The 18102-nt window shown below is 42.6% G+C and overlaps 1 protein-coding gene across 1 annotated transcript in view; it reads right to left on the bottom strand.

Moving 5' to 3' along the window:
• Positions 1 to 18102, bottom strand: part of TMEM243 (transmembrane protein 243) — a 53213-nt gene that overhangs the window by 12027 nt on the left and 23084 nt on the right. The window contains exons 2-4 of the mRNA XM_063926922.1: positions 16253 to 16536; positions 4151 to 4201; positions 2553 to 2657 (exon numbers count right to left, since the gene is read on the bottom strand). Of these exons, the coding sequence (XP_063782992.1) occupies positions 2553 to 2657; positions 4151 to 4201; positions 16253 to 16414 (318 nt within the window). The 5' untranslated portion in view covers positions 16415 to 16536. The remainder of the gene's footprint in view (positions 1 to 2552; positions 2658 to 4150; positions 4202 to 16252; positions 16537 to 18102) is intronic.

Below are 18102 nucleotides of genomic sequence, written 5' to 3'. Positions count from 1 at the left end.
CGTGTCCGGAGATGGTAACGCCACCTTTTTTGATAACCTTGACAGGGCCTTGTCCACAATGGGGGATGACTCCCATTTATCCCTATCCCCAGAGGGGAACGGATACGTCACCTGGATCCTTTTGGGAATCTGAAACTTTTTAGAAGGATTTTCCCACATTTTTTCAAAAAACGTATTCAGTTCATGAGAGGGCTGAAACGTTACCTCAGGTTTCTTTCCCTTATACATACAGACCCTAGTATCATAACAGCAGGGTCCTCAGTGATATTTAAGACTTCTTTTATTGCCACAATCATGTACTGAATGTTCTTAGCCAATTTTGGGTCTAATCTGGTCTCATTATAGTCGACACTGGAGTCCGTGTCAGTATCTGTGTCCGCCAACTGAGTGAACGAACATTTATGTGACCCCAAGGGGGTTTGGACCTGTGATAATACATCCTCCACAGACTTCTTCCATGCCTGGTTCTGGGAGTCAGATGTATCCAATCTTATTAATAAGAGCCACATTAGCATTTAAGGCATTCAACCAATCAGGGGTCGGCGGTGCCGACAGGGTCACTCCCACAGCCGTTTCTGCCCCTAACACAGTCTCCTCCTGGGAAGAGCACTCAGCCATAGACATGTCGACACACGTGTACCGACACCCACAGACACACAGGGCAAATAGGGGACGGACCCACAGTAAAGCCTGTCAGAGAAACACAGAGGGAGTTCGCCAGCTCACACCCCAGCGCTCAATCCCGGTTCTGAAAACTTATTAAGCCCCAGACCTGTAGCGCTTTTATGATAACTTATAACTGCACCAAATCTTTGTGCCCCCCCCCCCCCATTTTGCACCCTGTTACTTGTACAGTGGCAGGAGGAAAGGACCAGCGTCTCTGCAGCTTCTGAGAGAGAATATGTTGCTTAATGGCGCACTTCAGCCCCGCTATATTTTAAATAAATAATTCTGGCGGGGGTTCGGACTTAGTGCCTAGGCACTGTTTTCCACTTCTGCCAGCTGAAAAGTTTTTTATGCTGCCCAGGGCGCCCCCCCGCGCCCTGCAGTGCCGCTGTGTGAGTGGAAGCATGGCGCACAGCGCGATCTCTGTGCGGTACCTCAAAGCCGTCACTGAAGTCTTCAGATCTTCTTCTACTCACCTGTCTTCTGACTTCTGGCTCTGTAAGGGGGGTGTCGGCGGGCTCTGGGAGTGAACCCCTAGGCGTACCTAGTGTTCCAAACCCTCAGGAGCTAATGGTGTCCTGTAGCCAAGAAGCAGAGCCTTTAAACTCATCTGAAGTAGGTCTGACTTCTCTCCCCTAAGTCCCACGATGCAGGGAGACTATAGCCAGTAGTCCTCCCTGAAAATAAAAAACCTAACAAAGTCTTTTTCAGAGAAACTCAGTAGAGCTCCTCAGTGTGTATCCAGTCTGCCTGGGCACAGAATGTAACTGAAGTCTGGAAGAGGGGCATAGAGGGAGGAGCCAGTTCACAACCATTCAAAGTCTTAAAGTGCCCATGTCTCCTGCAGATCCCGTCTATACCCCATGGTTCTTGAAGTGTCCCCAGCATCCTCTAGGACGTATGAGAAATTGTGGTAAATATCGGTATTCACTGTGATTTTTTACCATGAAAACGGGATTGCGGATAATTGAATTACTCCCTAAAGCATTTAGGGGGGTATTCAATTAGTGCCAAATTTTCTGACAGTCAGAATAGTGGCACTTTTCACACGCTGTTAGGTCGAATTTACATTCGACCTATTCAAAGTGCAGATTTTTCGACTGTCGAAAAATCCGGCACAGTCTGAAAACACGTGGATCGGCAAATTACTCGCCGATCCACGTGTTTTTGTTTTCAACTATTTTCTGTGGCCGCAGATTCCACTTGTTAGCAAGTCGAATCCACATTGTCTGACAAGTGGCCAAAAATGGCCGGGATTGAATAGCTATGTCCAGATTTTTTGGCTATCTGAAAAATCCTGACATAATTGAATATACCTCTATATATGCGTTCTTACCTCCTTTTAGACAATGCAATACTGATAGTCCAAAAAATGTGAGCAAATTAACTTGTACATGCACTCTCACAACTGTTCAGTTTGGGGCAATGTTGGCTGAAGCATTAACACATACTGTAGCAAAATGCTGTTAGAGTGTTTCTTAACATACTACACTGATATGTGTATGAATGCACTTTGGTAAACTGAGTAGATAGACTATAGCTGCTATTTTCCAACACCCAAGCATGCGAACAAGCCCTTGCTCTGCACATGGCAGTGTAATTTCTGAGCTCCTCATAACACTAGCACTGATATTATGAACTCTTTGGGTAGAATTCAATTGTTTGAAAAAGTCGGTTGGGTGTCTGTTTTTTCCTGTCTATTAGATAGGAAAAAACAGACACCCAAGTGACTTTTCAAACAATTGAATACCCCCCTTTGAATGCTGCAAAACTAAAATATTCACAGCACTCAGTGCATATGCAGTAAGGGAAGGACTCAAAACCAAGATGTACAGTATATTTATTTAATAACCTCAAAAAATAGTATTCTAATGTTTTGTACTTACCAGTATGAGACCGGTTATTGAGCACAAAAAAATGCAGACAGCAAAAAAGACATTCACTGGTTTTGGAGGTGGTTGAGGGAAGACGAAAGCACTGATAAATGTTACCTATGTGCGAGTAAAGGAAATATCAAATTAAGAAATGTAAAATTGCATTAAAAAAAACCCAAAACAAAACCTTTTAGCTAAGATAGTACGTGCATTTCTAAGCATAATGTTCTTGTGCAGTCATCAAAGGAATGGCCACCACTACCATAATCCGTTCGAGATTAGAGGGTGTGGTATGTTAGATAGAATAGATTTAGGTCGACCACTATTAGTCGACAGGGACTTTAGGTCGACATGAGGGTTTTTTTTGGGGGGGGGGGGGGGGGGGGGTTGGTGTCGTTTTCTTCGTAGAGTGACCGGGAACCTCAATTAGTGCACAGTGTTCCCTCAGGCAAGGTGCCTCGCTGCACTCTGCACAGGTTACCATTCCCAATGGTAGTCCACGTGGATTGTAAAGTATGAAAACGTTCAAAGAATGTGAAAAACTCATGTCGACCTTTTGTCATGTCAACCTACTGTCCCCGTCGACCTAGAAACCGGATCCCAGATTAGGCAAGGGTGAAGCTAGCCCGTCTGTCTCCTGGGGCAAAGACTCCTCATAGCGCCCCAACACTGACTGGAAAATCTAACATTTTAATGGGTTTTGCCCCATGCATAATCAATGGCTAATTTCTGGAAAGGGTTGGTCTTGAAACAAGCTTTTTGTCCTACAATTAATTTTTAAAACTAGGTTATTTTCTTTATCAAATACCAATTTGACATTTCAAGCCTCCAAAAAGTAAGCCATTGCTGTAAGTCAAAGTTAAGACATTTGTCTATATTAAACTATGCTAGATTATAGTGATAGCATATACCAGAGAGCAGGATCCAGTACTCACACAAATCTAGCTATGCTGGCGCGCAAATGCTAGTAATTGAATGTATTGCACTTGCTTGTTACAAGTTTAGCCTGAAATGCCCTTGAATACCTCTTGGAAATTACAAGTGGTCAACAGAAACCAAGAAGAATTGTAATGAGGTTTAAGAGGAGTTCTTACTTTCTATTTAATCATTTGTTTGGTCAGTTTGTTTCAAACAAAGTACTGTTGCTATTCAGTTTAAAAAAAAAACGGAACAGGAAAGATTCCGCACAGGGTTATTGTGTATATGACTATTTTTAATCAATATATGTAGTCTTTAAGCAATTTCAGATTGTTGCGCTTTTTACACTTTGATCCAACTATTACTTCAATAGTGCGGCAAATTTCTATGATACAGGATGTTAGTGGCGCTCCCAGGAGCTAGAGCTAGCAATTGAATTTAGTAGATTATCGTAAGATAACCACATAAATAAGTCCTTTTTCTCTACTACTAAGTTCACTACTCTCATAGTAATGTACAATAGTCTAGAAAATACACATACGTAATTAAACAGCTCGGGAACATATGCTGAAACAGAAGTGGGGAAGAAATCTGCTCTATACCATTTACAACTAAATATTTATATAGAAAGCAGTATTACAATACTGGATATGTTTTAACAATTAACGTGATAAAGGCTCCTAAATACTTACCAGGACCAGCAGGGTTGTTAACCCACCAACGATAAGGTTAATGATTCTGTCCTAAAAGCAGAGATGGAAAACATGGGTGGAGTGAGCATGCTACAGAGAAAACAAGACCAGAGAGCTATAGACGTTTAGACTCCTCACTGGGAATGTAATAGGGTATGAGAATCAGAAAGTGAGATTTTGTCTTAAAGTGGCAATCATTTACATGAAAAAAACAGTTTGATTTTGCCATGTAAATGATTACCACTTAAATAAATAAATAAATAAATAAATAAAAAGCAAAATCTCTCACTTTGATTCTCATACCCTATTACCTCCCCCCAATTCTTGTTAAATTACAGGTTTACTGAATCTGTAAAACTACTATAATGTAGCACAACATTATGACAAACCTAAAACATTACATTTCTGTATGGTGTGTTTTCTTTTCTGAATTAAAAAAAAAAAAGTGACCAAAGTGTCAGCTTCAAAATATTGGTCACCCATTAGAAGGATTAATTAAGGCCACAATACTTCATTAAGTATGGATAAGTAAGGTACTTTTCCATCATGCAATACCATCAGGGAGGCGTCTGATTGGCTCCAAATTTATTCTGCAGCAGGACAATGACCCCAAACATAACAGCCAATGTCATTAAGAATTATCTTCAGCGTAAAGAACAAGGAGTCCTGGCAGTGATGACATGGCCCCCACAGAACCCTAATCTCAACATCATTGTGTCTGTCTGGGATTACATGAAGAGACAGAAGGATTTCAGCAAGCCTACAGCCACAGAAGATCTGTGGTCAGTTCTTCAAGATGTTTCAAACAACCTCCCAGCTGAGTTCCTTTTATAAACTGTGTGCAAGTGTAATTAGAAGAATTGATGCTGTTTTGAAGGGAAACGGGATTTGATTTAGATATTGAAATATTAATTTAATTTACATCTCTTCTGTTCATTCACTTTGCATTTTGTTAATAAAAATAAACTATTAACAAGCATTCTTTTTTCTGCCTAAACGTTTCACACTTTCCTACAAATTTAGCATAGTACTGTATAATAATTATAGATATACTTTTTATTATATATATTTATTACACACACACTGCATGGGACTCTAACATAAATACTTTATCTACCGCACTGATTATTGCAATAGTCTCCTGACTGGTCTTCCCGCTCTGTCATTTCCTCCATTGGTTACCGGAATTTTACTGTAATCAATATAAAATACTTTTACTTACATACAAGGCTATAAACCAAACTGTGCCAACATACATCTCTTCACTCCTCTCAAAATATATCTCTACCCAACTTCTCCACTCTGAACAAGATCTGCATCTCTCTTCCACATGCATTACAGGTCTAAATCTGGGCTGTGCCCACTTTGTGGAATGCCCTCCCACACACAATAAGACTCAGCTCTAGTCTGCAGATTTCAAACGTTTCCTGAAAACTCACCTCTTCAAACAAGCTTATAAAATTCTGGACCCTTCAACAGTACCTTCCATGTCTCCCTATCTAATTCATCCCCTCTGTACAGTCCACATCTAACCGTACATATTTTGTCTTTCTTCCCTTTCACACCCTTATGACACTTGGCCAACATTGCTGGGTAACCATATTATACAGCCCATTAAGAACCTTTGCAATCTGGTGGACCGTTATGCAATAGGTAGCATCTATCCTTGTGTAGCAATGCCTATCTCCCAATATACTGTAGGCTTGTGAGCAGGGCCCTCCTACCTCTATGTCTGACTGATTTTACCCAGTTTTGTTCTATTACTGTTGTCCCAATTGTAAAGTGCAACGGAATAAGCTGTGCTATATAAAAAACTGTTAATAAAGTAAATAAATATAGGAAGATTGTTTCCTATAAATTATTAAAAAGGCACCCCAACCATGAGTAGGACTGCCAAGACAAACTATGGTCCCAGGAGAGACATGGGGGTGGGGGGACTAGAAAATAGCTCCTGGTGCATGTTACCTTCTCCACAGCTTGGCCAGGCTCCTCATAAAATGGCAAGCCTGGGTAATCCATTCCTTAAGAATTATTAATTGTTTTGAAAATACAGATTTCTGTGGTATCCAGATAATAATGTATAGGTCGACATGTACAAACGGTCAACACACTAAAGGATCAACATATGGTTTGTTAACATGTTTTCCCAAAATTTGCTTGATTTAGTATTAACATGAACTACGATTAGGGATAGTATTTTGTGGCGAGCACCACAGTAGCTGAGCGATCCACCTTACCCGAAGCATGGCAAGCCCACAAGGGTACACGTTTATATACTGATGGTAGTCAGATGTTGCTAAACATACAAGATTTGACCCCAAAAAACTTGTCCACTACTGTCATGTCGACCTATTGACCTAAATACTATAGATCTTCTATTCCACACCCGATTTTGTCAAGGACGAGCTAGAGAAAAATGTATCCCTCACTAATGTCCCAATTTAAGCAGTACTACTCAGGAAACAGGTGCTGCCCACATCTGCAGAATTTATAGCCTATAAATAGAACTGGGGTGACAACAGCATCAATTCTGCTTTGTACTGTGGTTGGAGTATTACAGGAGAGCTCTGCGTTGCACATAAGAACATTTTATTTAATTCCCAATCATAAAAAAAAAAAAAAAAAAAATTCTAGTTACATTATTTTTTTAATCCATCTACTTTGCTGTTCATATATATATATATATATATATATATATATATATATATATACACACACACACACATACACATATATATATATATACACATATATATATATATATATATATACACATATATATATATATATATATATATATATATATATATATATATATATATATACATATATATATATATATATATATATATATATATACACACATATATATTAACATATATATATATATACACACACACACACACACACACACATCACAACTAACTGCTCTTGCAGTGTGATCCGGTTTTGGATTTGTTTGGGTACTAACCTATACAATAAATATGAATCACTCTTTTCAAGTATTTATTATAAACTCAGCTTTACAGTATACAAATGTAAAAAGATAAAGATTAAAAAGTGATAGTCCTACATTTGGCGCTAAGTTTTGTGCTGTTATATCTATTCGCTGCAGTGATCCGTAGACGAATTAGGAATCTAAAGGTTATTACACAACTTCACAAAATGTTCCAATTGCCCATTCTTGTCTAAAAATAATCAATTAAAAATACTGGGAGACTTTTGAAACCAATGTAAGACAAATGCACAAAATGTTCAGGTTTATTTAACTCAAGAAAACACAAGAGCTGTTAAATTAACCTTGCCTAACCATCAGGAATAAACAGAAAATAGGTTTTATACCAACCATTATAACATTAACAATCCATTAAATGTAAATTTAGGACTTATGTATTTAAGCATTTTATTCTAGTGAACTGTAGGACCTGAATGATCAAACTAATTTCTATCAATTGGACAGGGATAGTTTTATTCTCCGTAGGTTAATGAAGTGATAGATGGTATGTAGCTAGCTTCAATATTCATCTTTACTTCAATGGTTCAATAAGCACAATTAGGAAACTATCTCCAAATCAGAGAAAGATCCATCTGTTTGTAAAAACTACAGTCCTACTGATTATTACATTTGGATATTAAAATATATGCCACACTTCTAGAAACTCAAATAAGCCCCTTTCTCCAGGAGCTCATCCAGCCTGATCAAGTAGGTTTTGCAAACTAGAGGACAATACTCAGAGTCCCGAATCTGGTAGAGATGGTCGCTAGAAATCAATGAAAAGAAGAAGTTTTGCTCTCATTAGACATGGACTAAACCTTTTGTGTACTCCACTGGTATTAGATAAAGGTAGGATTACTAAATTTGGTTTACAAAATTAGATTTTGAGATTGACTTGAGCTTTGAATGAAGGCTCTTCACTTAAGGTATTTAGCAATAGTTTAGTATTTCTGGAATTTCCCATAACGTTACTAGACAGAGGCACACCCTTTCTCTGCTGATTTTAATACTAGTAACTGAGCCTCTAGCTACAATAAGCAGGTCTTCCTCCACAATTACAGGGCTCACCTCCTCACTGTGACCCATTGGGAGACTTCACTACTGACCCTCCATAAAATGTTTATCAGAACTGCTTTTTTTTTTTTTTTTACAAATTGAATACATCCAAATTTGATGCCCTTTCATTTCATTTCATAGAGGGAAAGTTGATTAAGATTAGACAGATTTAAAACCAACTTGACCAAGACTTATGATGTCTCCAATTGGGTCAAACACAACACCTCTGGTATAAAATTAAGTTTCACTTATGTACCATCCTCAGTTCTCTAAACTACTTCTTACATTACTCAACTGTTGTGATACTACAAGTCCAGTACCATTCCCACGCTCTCAGCCATTATTCCTATGGAGTGACCCGGTCACAGTTGTTGCTGCTCTGCTGGACACTGCACAGAGTCAGTCCATCAGGATTTTGTTTGCCAACACTCAGTGATGCCTACATGGGACTAAGAGGAGCTGCTTCATGGCTTTTGTGTGCAGCATTAAAGTGGAGAAGGAGGGTGTGTCTGGGAGTGTTTTTTTCAATAAAGCAAAAAAACATGCATTGTGCGAGCAAAGTTATTTTAATATTTTCTTTACAGACAGACTACAGGTGCCAGTGGGCCTTTGATGTCTGGGCTTGATGGGACTTGTCGGCTGCCTGTACAGAACAGTATTATTAAAATTTTAATTACCGCCGACACCAAGGATGCTGGGAATAGTATTGAAATCCCAGAGCAGGTTGTTCCTGGGGCTGGTGGATCCCACCTTCTAAGGAATTGCAGCCCTGACCAATTTGGGGCTGGTTAATGTCATAGGAGGGGACCCTAAGATGTGTGCATCCCTGCTATATATAATGATACCCACTAGCTGGTTCACCATGATGCTGGTTATTGGAAAATCAGGGGAAGCACACACGGAGCTCACAGGAGTCTGGGCCACAGGTCGACTGTTATCAGTGGCTGTTATTTTATTATGATTGTCGTTCTTATGATCCTGTCAACTTTATGTCCTTGTCAACCTTTTAGTTGCTTACATTTTGTCAGTCGACATTTTGACTGTCTAAATTTTGACTACATCTTCGTACTTTTTTTTTAAAGGTTTGGCTTTTATTTGCTGAATGACGTGTCCTAGGATACACACTGCCCATTATTTCATATAGCAACATATACAAACAAGTTTTTGAAGCATTATGCTGTAGCATATTACAATACAACAATTTATTGAAACAGTTCATTGACTTGATAGAATACTGCGAGTACGTATACATTTTGACTTTCATTTAAATATAATAAGATTTTAAACCTACCGGTAAATCTAGATCTCCTAGTCCGTAGAGGATGCTGGGGACTCCGTAAGGACCATGGGGTATAGACGGGCTCCGCAGGAGATAGGGCACCTAAAAAGAACTTTTACTATGGGTGTGCACTGGCTCCTCCCTCTATGCCCCTCCTCCAGACCTCAGTTAGAGAACTGTGCCCAGAGGAGATGGACAATACAAGGCAGGATTTAGCAATCCAAGGGCAAGATTCATACCAGCCCACACCAATCATACCATGTAACCTGGAACATACATAACCAGTTAACAGTATGAATAAAAAACAACAGTAACGGTCCAAGACCGATGTCAACTGTAACATAACCCTTATGTAAGCAACAACTATATACAAGTCTTGCAGAGTTTCCGCACTGGGACAGGCGCCCAGCATCCTCTACGGACTAGGAGAAATAGATTTACCGGTAGGTTTAAAATCTTATTTACTCTTACGTCCTAGAGGATGCTGGGAACTCCGTAAGGACCATGGGGTTTATACCAAAGCATCCAATCGGGCGGGAGAGTGCGGACGACTCTGCAGCACCAACTGAGCAAACGCTCATCATCAGCCAGGGTATCAAACTTGTAGAATTTAGCAAAAGTGTTTGACCCCGACCACGTCGCCGCTCGGCAAAGTTGTAAAGCCTAGACGCCTCGGGCAGCCGCCCAAGAAGAGCCCACCTTCCTAGTGGAATGGGCCTTAACCGAATTTGGTACCGGCAATCCAGCCGTAGAGTGAGCCTGCTGAATCGTATTACAGATCCAGCGAGCAATAGTCTGCTTTGAAGCAGGAGCGCCAATCTTATTGGCCGCATACAGGACAAACAGAGCCTCTGTTTGCCTAATTCTAGCCGTCTTGGCTACATAAATTTTTTAAGGCCCTGACTACGTCCAGGGATCTGGAATCCTCCAGGTCACCGGTAGCCATAGGCACCACTATAGGTTGATTCATATGGAACGACGAAACCACTTTAGGCAAAAATTGCGGACGTGTCCTCAATTCAGCTCGATCCACATGAAAAATCAAGTAGGGGCTCTTGTGTGATAGAGCCGCCAATTCTGACACTCGCCTTGCTGATGCTAAGGCCAACAACATTACCACCTTCCAGGTAAGAAATTTCAACTAAACCTTGTTAAGCGGTTCAAACCAGTGTGATTTTAGGAACTGCAACACCACGTTCAGGTCCCATGGTGCCACTGGAGGCACAAAAGGGGGCTGGATGTGCAGCACTCCCTTTACAAACGTCTGGACTTCTGGAAGAGAAGCCAATTCCTTCTGAAAGAAAATCAAGAGGGCCGAAATCTGTACCTTAACCGAGCCTAATTTCAGGCCCATATCCACGCCTGTCTGTAGGAAGTGGAGAAGACGACCCAAATGAAAATCTTCCGTAGGTGCATTCTTGGTCTCACACCAAGACACATACTTTCGCCAGATACGGTGATAATGTTTTATCGTCACCTCCTTCCTAACCTTTATTAAAGTAGGGATGACCTCTTCCGGAATCCCCTTTTTTGCTAGGATTCGGCGTTCAACCGCCATGCCGTCAAACGTAACCGCGGTAAGTCTTGAAATACACAGGGCCCCTGCTGCAACAGGTCTTCCCTCAGAGGAAGAGGCCAGGGGTCTCCTGTGAGCATTTCTTGTAGTTCCGAGTACCAAGCCCTTCGAGGCCAGTCTGGGACAACGAGTATCGTCTGTACTCTTCTTCGTCTTATGATCCTCAACACTTTCGTGATGAGAGGAAGAGGAGGGAACACGTAGACCGATTCGAACACCCACGGTGTTACCAGTGCGTCTACTGCTACTGCCTGAGGGTCCCGAGACCTGGCGCAATGCCTCCGAAGTTTTTTGTTGAGGCGTGACGCCATCATGTCTATTTGAGGAGTTCCCCAAAGACGTGTTACGTCTGCAAAGACTTCTCGATGAAGTCCCCACTCTCCTGGATGTAGATCATGTCTGCTGAGGAAGTCTGCTTCCCAGTTGTCCACTCCCGGAATGAAGACAGCCGACAGAGCGCTTACATGATTTTCCGCCCAGCGAAGGATCCTTGTGGCTTCCGCCATCGCGACTCTGCTTCTTGTCCCGCCTTGGCGGTTCACATGAGCCACTGCTGTGACATTGTCTGATTGAATCAGAACCGGTAGGTTTCGAAGAAAACTCTCCGCTTGTCGAAGGCCGTTGTAAATGGCCCTGAGTTCCAACACATTGATATGTAGACAGGACTCCTGGTCTGACCAAAGACCCTGAAAAGTCTTTCCCTGTGTGACCACTCCCCATCCTCGGTGGCTCGCGTCCGTGGTAACCAGGATCCAGTCCTGAATCCCGAACCTGCGACCCTCCAGCAGGTGAGCACTTTACAACCACCACAGGAGGGACACTCTGGTTCCTGGGGACAGAGTTATTTTCCGATGTAAATGCAGATGGGACCCGGACCACTTATCCAGAAGGTCCCATTGAAAAGTCCTTGCATGGAACCTTCCGAAGGGAATGGCCTCGTAGGCCGCCACCATTTTCCCCAGAACTCGAGTGCATTGGTGAACTGACACCCTTTTCGGTTTTAGCAGGTCTCTGACCATGTTCTGGATGTCTTGGGCTTTCTCTATTGGGAGGAAGACCCTCATTTGTTCCATATCCAGTATCATACCTAGGAACGGTAGTCGAGTTGTCGGAATCAACTGTGACTTCGGTAGATTTAGAATCCAACCGTGTTGCTGGAGCACTCTCAGAGAGAGCGCCACACTGCTCAGCAATTTCTCTCTTGATCTCGCTTTTATCAGGAGATCGTCCAAGTATGGGATAATTGTGACTCCATGCTTGCGCAGGACCACCATCATTTCCGCCATTATCTTGGTGAAAATCCTCGGGCCGTGGAAAGCCCAAACGGCAACGTCTGAAATTGGTAATGACAATCCTGTACAGCGAATCTCAGGTATTCCTGATGGGGGGCAAAATATGGGGACATGAAGGTACGCATCCTTTATGTCCAGAGACACCATAAACTCCCCATCCTCCATGTTGGCTATTATTGCTCTAAGAGATTCCATATTGAATTTGAATCTTTTTATGTACAGGTTTAGGGATTTCAGATTCAAAATCTGTCTGACCGTACCGTCCGGTTTCGGGACCACAAATAGGGTTGAATAGTAACCTCTTCCCTGCTGGTGCAGGGGAACCTTGATTATCACTTGCTGTATACACAGCGTTTGAATAGCAGTTAACACTACATCCCTTTCCGATGTGGAAGCTAGTAGGGCCGATTTGAAAAATCGGTGCGGGGGCACCTCCTCGAATTCCAATTTGTAACCCTGGGAAACTATTTCCAACACCCAGGGATTCAGGTCCGAACTGACCCAGGCCTGACTGAAAAGTCGAAGACGCGCCCCCACCGGTGCGGACTCCCTCAGGGGAGTCCCAGCGTCATGCTGTGGGTTTTGGAGCAGCCGGGGAGGACTTTTGTTCCTGGGCACCTGCCGAAGCAGGTGCTCTCTTGCCTCTGCCCTTACCTCTGGCGAGGAAAGAGGATCCCCGACCTCTTTTGGACTTGTGCGACCGAAAGGACTGCATCTGATAAGGTGTTGCTTTCTTTTGCTGTTGGGGAATATATGGTAAAAAATTTGATTTACCTGCTGTAGCTGTGGAAACCAGGTCCGTCAGCCCATCCCCAAACAATACATCACCCTTATAGGGTAGTACTTCCATATGTTTTTTGGAATCCGCATCACCCGTCCATTGGCGAGTCCATAAGGATCTTCTCGCTGAGATAGACATGGTATTGGCCCTAGAAGCTAGCAATCCAATGTCCCTTTGAGCATCCCTCATAAATAAGACTGCGTCTTTTATATGGGCTAGAGTTAAGAATATAGTATCCTTATCCATAGTATCAAATTGATCTGTCAGCTCATCTGTCCAAGCTGCAATTGCGCTACACACCCATGCCGACGCAATCGTCGGTCTTAACACAGCACCCGTATGAGAATAAATACCCTTTAAGGTAGTTTCTTGCCTGCGATCTGCAGGGTCCTTAAGGGCCGCTGTGTCAGGAGACGGTAGCGCCACCTTCTTGGACAAGCGCGTCAGGGCCTTGTCCACCGTGGGGGGTGATTCCCAAATCTCCCTGTCCTGCTTAGGGAAAGGGTATGCCATAAAAATTATTTTGGGGATCTGCGGTCTCTTATCCGGAGTCTCCCAAGCTTTTCCAAAGAACTCATTTAATTCATGAGATGTGGGAAAATTAATAATCTGTTTCTTTTCCTTAAACATGTGTACCCTTGTGTCGGGGACCGAGGGTTTATCCACAATATGCAACACATCCCTTATTGCCACAATCATACACTGAATGGTTTTAGTCACCCTAGGGTGCAATTTTACTTCGTCATAGTCGACACTGGAATCAGAATCCGTGTCGGTAGTAGTGTCTTGTGTTAAGGGACGCTTTTGAGACCCTGACGGCCCCTGTGAGTCGGTCCAATCTGAGGATTGACCGCCTGATGTCCCCCCTAAACCAGCCTTATCAAGCCTTTTATGTAAAGATGCCACACTTGCATGCAACGTATGCCACATGTCCATCCAATCTGGAGTCGGCACAACCGACGGGGACACACCACTCATTTGCTCCACCTCCTCCTTGGAGAAGCCTTCCGCCTCAGACATGTCGACACACACGTACCGACACCCCACACACACAGGGAGTTACATATAAGGGGACAAAACCCCAACCAGGCCCTTAGGAGAGACAGAGAGAGAGTATGCCAGCACACACCCAGCGCTTAAAAACACTGGAATATATGACCAGATAGCGCTGTTATATGTATATAATTGTAATCTCCACTCACTGCGTCGCCAAAGTGCCCCCCTCCTCTTTTTCCCAGCCTGTGAAGCTCAGCAGGGGAGAGAACAGGGAGCCAGCGTTTCCTCATGCAGTCTCTGTGGAGAAAATGGCGCTGGTTAGTGCCGAGGATCAAGCCCCGCCCACCCGACGGCAGGCTTCGGTCCCATCAACTTTCTATAGAAAAATGGCGGGGGTTACCGGATTTACTGTGCCACAGCCTAATCCATGCTTATCAATGCCAAATATGAGGAATATTGCTGCCCAGGGCGCCCCCGATGCACCCTTCAGTGCCTGCTTGTGTGTGTGTGACTGGGAGCAATGGCGCGCAGCTTACCGCTGCGCGCTTACCTCATGAAGATCTGATGTCTTCTGCTGCCTGATGTCTTCTTTGCCTTCTCATACTCACCTGGCTTCTATCTTCGGCATCTGTGAGGAGGTCGGCGACGCGGCTCCGGGACGAACCCCAGGTGAGACCTGTGTTCCGACTCCCTCTGGAGCTAATGGTGTCTAGCCTTAGAAGCAGTGCCCAACTTGACAAGCCAGCTCTGCTTCTCTCTCCTCGGTCCCACGATGCAGGGAGCCTGTTGCCAACAGGACTCCCTGAAAATAAAAAACCTAACAAAATTATTTTTCCACAGAAAACTCTGGAGAGCTCTCTGCAGTGCACCCATTCTCCTCTGGGCACAAGATCTAACTGAGGTCTGGAGGAGGGGCATAGAGGGAGGAGCCAGTGCACACCCATAGTCAAAGTTCTTTTTAGGTGCCCTTTCTCCTGCGGAGCCCGTCTATACCCCATGGTCCTTACGGAGTCCCCAGCATCCTCTAGGACGCAAGAGAAATTCACAATATATATGACAAAATTAAAACTATGCAAATTAGAATTATGTTCCACTGCTATACATTTACTAAATATTATTTTAATGCAGGCTACTTTTAGGATTAGAGTCAGAATTACAATTCATTTACATCACAACAATTTCTTTCATCCCAATTTTTTATATTTTAAGCTGCATAATAATATCCCCGGAGTGCAGCAGTGTTTTCCCAGGACTCCAGAGTTCCTCTTACATCCCCAGCTGAAAACCAGTGCTTTGTGATGTTTTGGAGGAAAGCGTGAGCAGGTGGTCCAATCAGGAGCCACAATCAGATGCGACCATGCCTGCAAGTGCTTTATCTGATCTGGTCGCACAGGATGCGACCAGTCAGATAAACAGTGTTAGCAGCAGCAGAGAAGGGAAACTTCCCTCCACTGCTGCTGTCAGAGGGACTGGAAGGTCCGTCTGCCTCCCTGCACTCTCCCCCATTAATTGCCGTGCTGCCGATCACTGCTGATCGGTCAGCACGGCAGGACCCCTCCCTCCAGCGGCTGCAAACAATAGCAGCCGCTGGGGAGTGTAAATTAACCCCCCAAGCCCCCCCCACGTGTACCTGGAGGCTGTCCCAGCTTTCAAAATGAAAGCCGCGATGGTCGTGATGTTCCCGATCGATGTTTTGATGCTTGCAAAAATAATTTACAAAACATATTTTTTCCATTTTTTTAACTAAAATAATTTTGTATAGAGTTACATTTTTGTTCTTCACCTAATTCACCAATAAAAAACCCCGACAATTTCAGAGCGGTTTTTGGGTAAAAAAAATTGTCAGTTAAGTGGTTAAAGTGGTGGGGAAAAAAATGTGGGAGTGCCATTTTTAAATGCATAGTCGCATTGTGAATACATTTATAAAATAAAAAATGTTTTTAGAAAAATGCCCTTTTATTTGCATAACTGATGAATGAATATTCAAAAAGTCAGATGACATTCTGAGCCCTTTCCCTCCGGTGCACTTGGCAGTTTGCGGTTATTACATTTTAAATATTCAACATCTGTTCTAACTTTAAAAAACTTGAAGTGCTTCCTTAATACTTTTAGTAAGAGTATACTCACCCTTGCAGAGTTCTCCCCAAACAAAGGTCTGTTGTCCGGGCCACCGGTTCCATAGGTCCTGGTGGTATAGTCCTCCATTATAAACGGAGTATGTTCTTCAGTCATTAACCTAGTGTTTCTGTGTATTAAAGCATACACCTGATGGCAGGGAAGCTGATGCATTCAGAACATGGTACTGAAAGAAACTTGTTCCTAGAGTGCACCCACTTGCGGAGGAAACACCAATGTTTCACTACTTGTTTAACAATAATCCTTGGAATGTTTACTTCATGGTAATGTGCCGTCTGAAGAAAAAAAAAAGAACATTGAATGTCAGACTATAAACTGAAGAGGAGCCGAGGAATGCTTACATTGGAAGGTGTGGTGACATAGGCATGTGTGTTATCAGATGATAAAGTCATGTACCTCTCCCTCACATGTTTCTTTAACAATTTACCCTAAAAGGGCTAGACTAGCTACAGATCAAGTTCACCAAATTGTGCAATAATCCTGGGGTTAGGGATACAGAGATCCACACATACACCACGAGTCAATTGATATATAGTTCTGTGCTACCATATTCTTACAATAAAACCTTATTTCCTTTTAGACTGTGTTTTAAAGCAACAATATGAGTATTAAGGATTTGGTGGAGACTTATATGAATGCATGGACATGTGACTAACACATTATTATTAAGCATGCCCAATCTTCTGATCTGGAAAACTAAGTGGTGTTGGGCCTGGTTAGTACTTGGATGGGAATCCACCAGGGTATACCAGATGCTAGAGATATTTTCTGCATAGAGTAAGAATTGTTTATTTATGGTGTAAACCTACACGTTGCCAACACTGACACAACCATTGTGTATTGATTGGCTATGCATATGATGTTGCATTTTCTACAGTTTTTGCCTTATTGGATTGAGATAAAATAGACCTCTGTTCTATGAAGACTTCAATTGACTGTTTAATATGTTTGTAACATGTATTAAATGTATATATGGTGTATGTGTATCCAACAGACCCAAATAAAAGTTATGTTTTAAATATAGTGATGAGTGCTGCCAAAGTGGAGTCTACTTTTTGTTTTGTGTATATATTCTATTCCTGACTTTGTGGGAGCGCCACCAGACAAACCTACCTCCATGTAATCGCTCTTTGGAAATTTCTGATTATAAGTGAGATATTTACCCATTGTTTGCAGGTTAAAATATGTACAAATACCGCATGTGCCCATGCAGACACTCCTGAGCACTGACAAACCCCAACTACAAGTTTTTTAGGCATGCTGGTAGCATGGTTCCTGGCTTTAATTGTGCCCATCTATAACTAGCTTCTTATTGATCCTCCACAGGCACCTGACCAATAAGCTAATACCCCTTTCACACTGCAGCTTTAACCCGGTAAATTGACGATTTTTCAGCCTTCCTAAACGGTTCTAGCTGCGATGTGAAAGAGCCACCTTGAATTTACCGTTTTCAAAATACTGGTATTTTGAAACGGTTAAAAAGCAGGGTCCTACCCGGTTCAGAACCTTTTCACTGTGCAGTGTGAAAGGCTCTGAAACGGTATTTCCAAGCCACAGGAGGTGATAGGCTGTCTCCATGTGTGATGTCACCAGGCAGAAGCAGGAAGCTAGAGGAAAAACACATCAGACACATGAGAGTGGGTTTAGAAGCGTTTTCTTACTGCAAATATATTATACAATGGCAACTAGGAGTGATGAAGAGGTGAGGGAGCTGCTAAGAATCAGAGGGGATGAGGAAATCTGCAGACAAATAACTGGGACAGTCAAGGATGCACTCATATATAAAAACATGGTTAAAATGCTTCAAGCTGCTGGGTTCCATCGTACAACTATCCAAATTA

This window comes from Pseudophryne corroboree, chromosome 6 (genome assembly GCF_028390025.1).
Source record: "Pseudophryne corroboree isolate aPseCor3 chromosome 6, aPseCor3.hap2, whole genome shotgun sequence".
NCBI lineage: Eukaryota > Metazoa > Chordata > Amphibia > Anura > Myobatrachidae > Pseudophryne > Pseudophryne corroboree.
The sequence above is the reverse complement of the archived record's forward strand: the minus strand, read 5'-3'. Positions and strand labels throughout refer to the sequence as shown.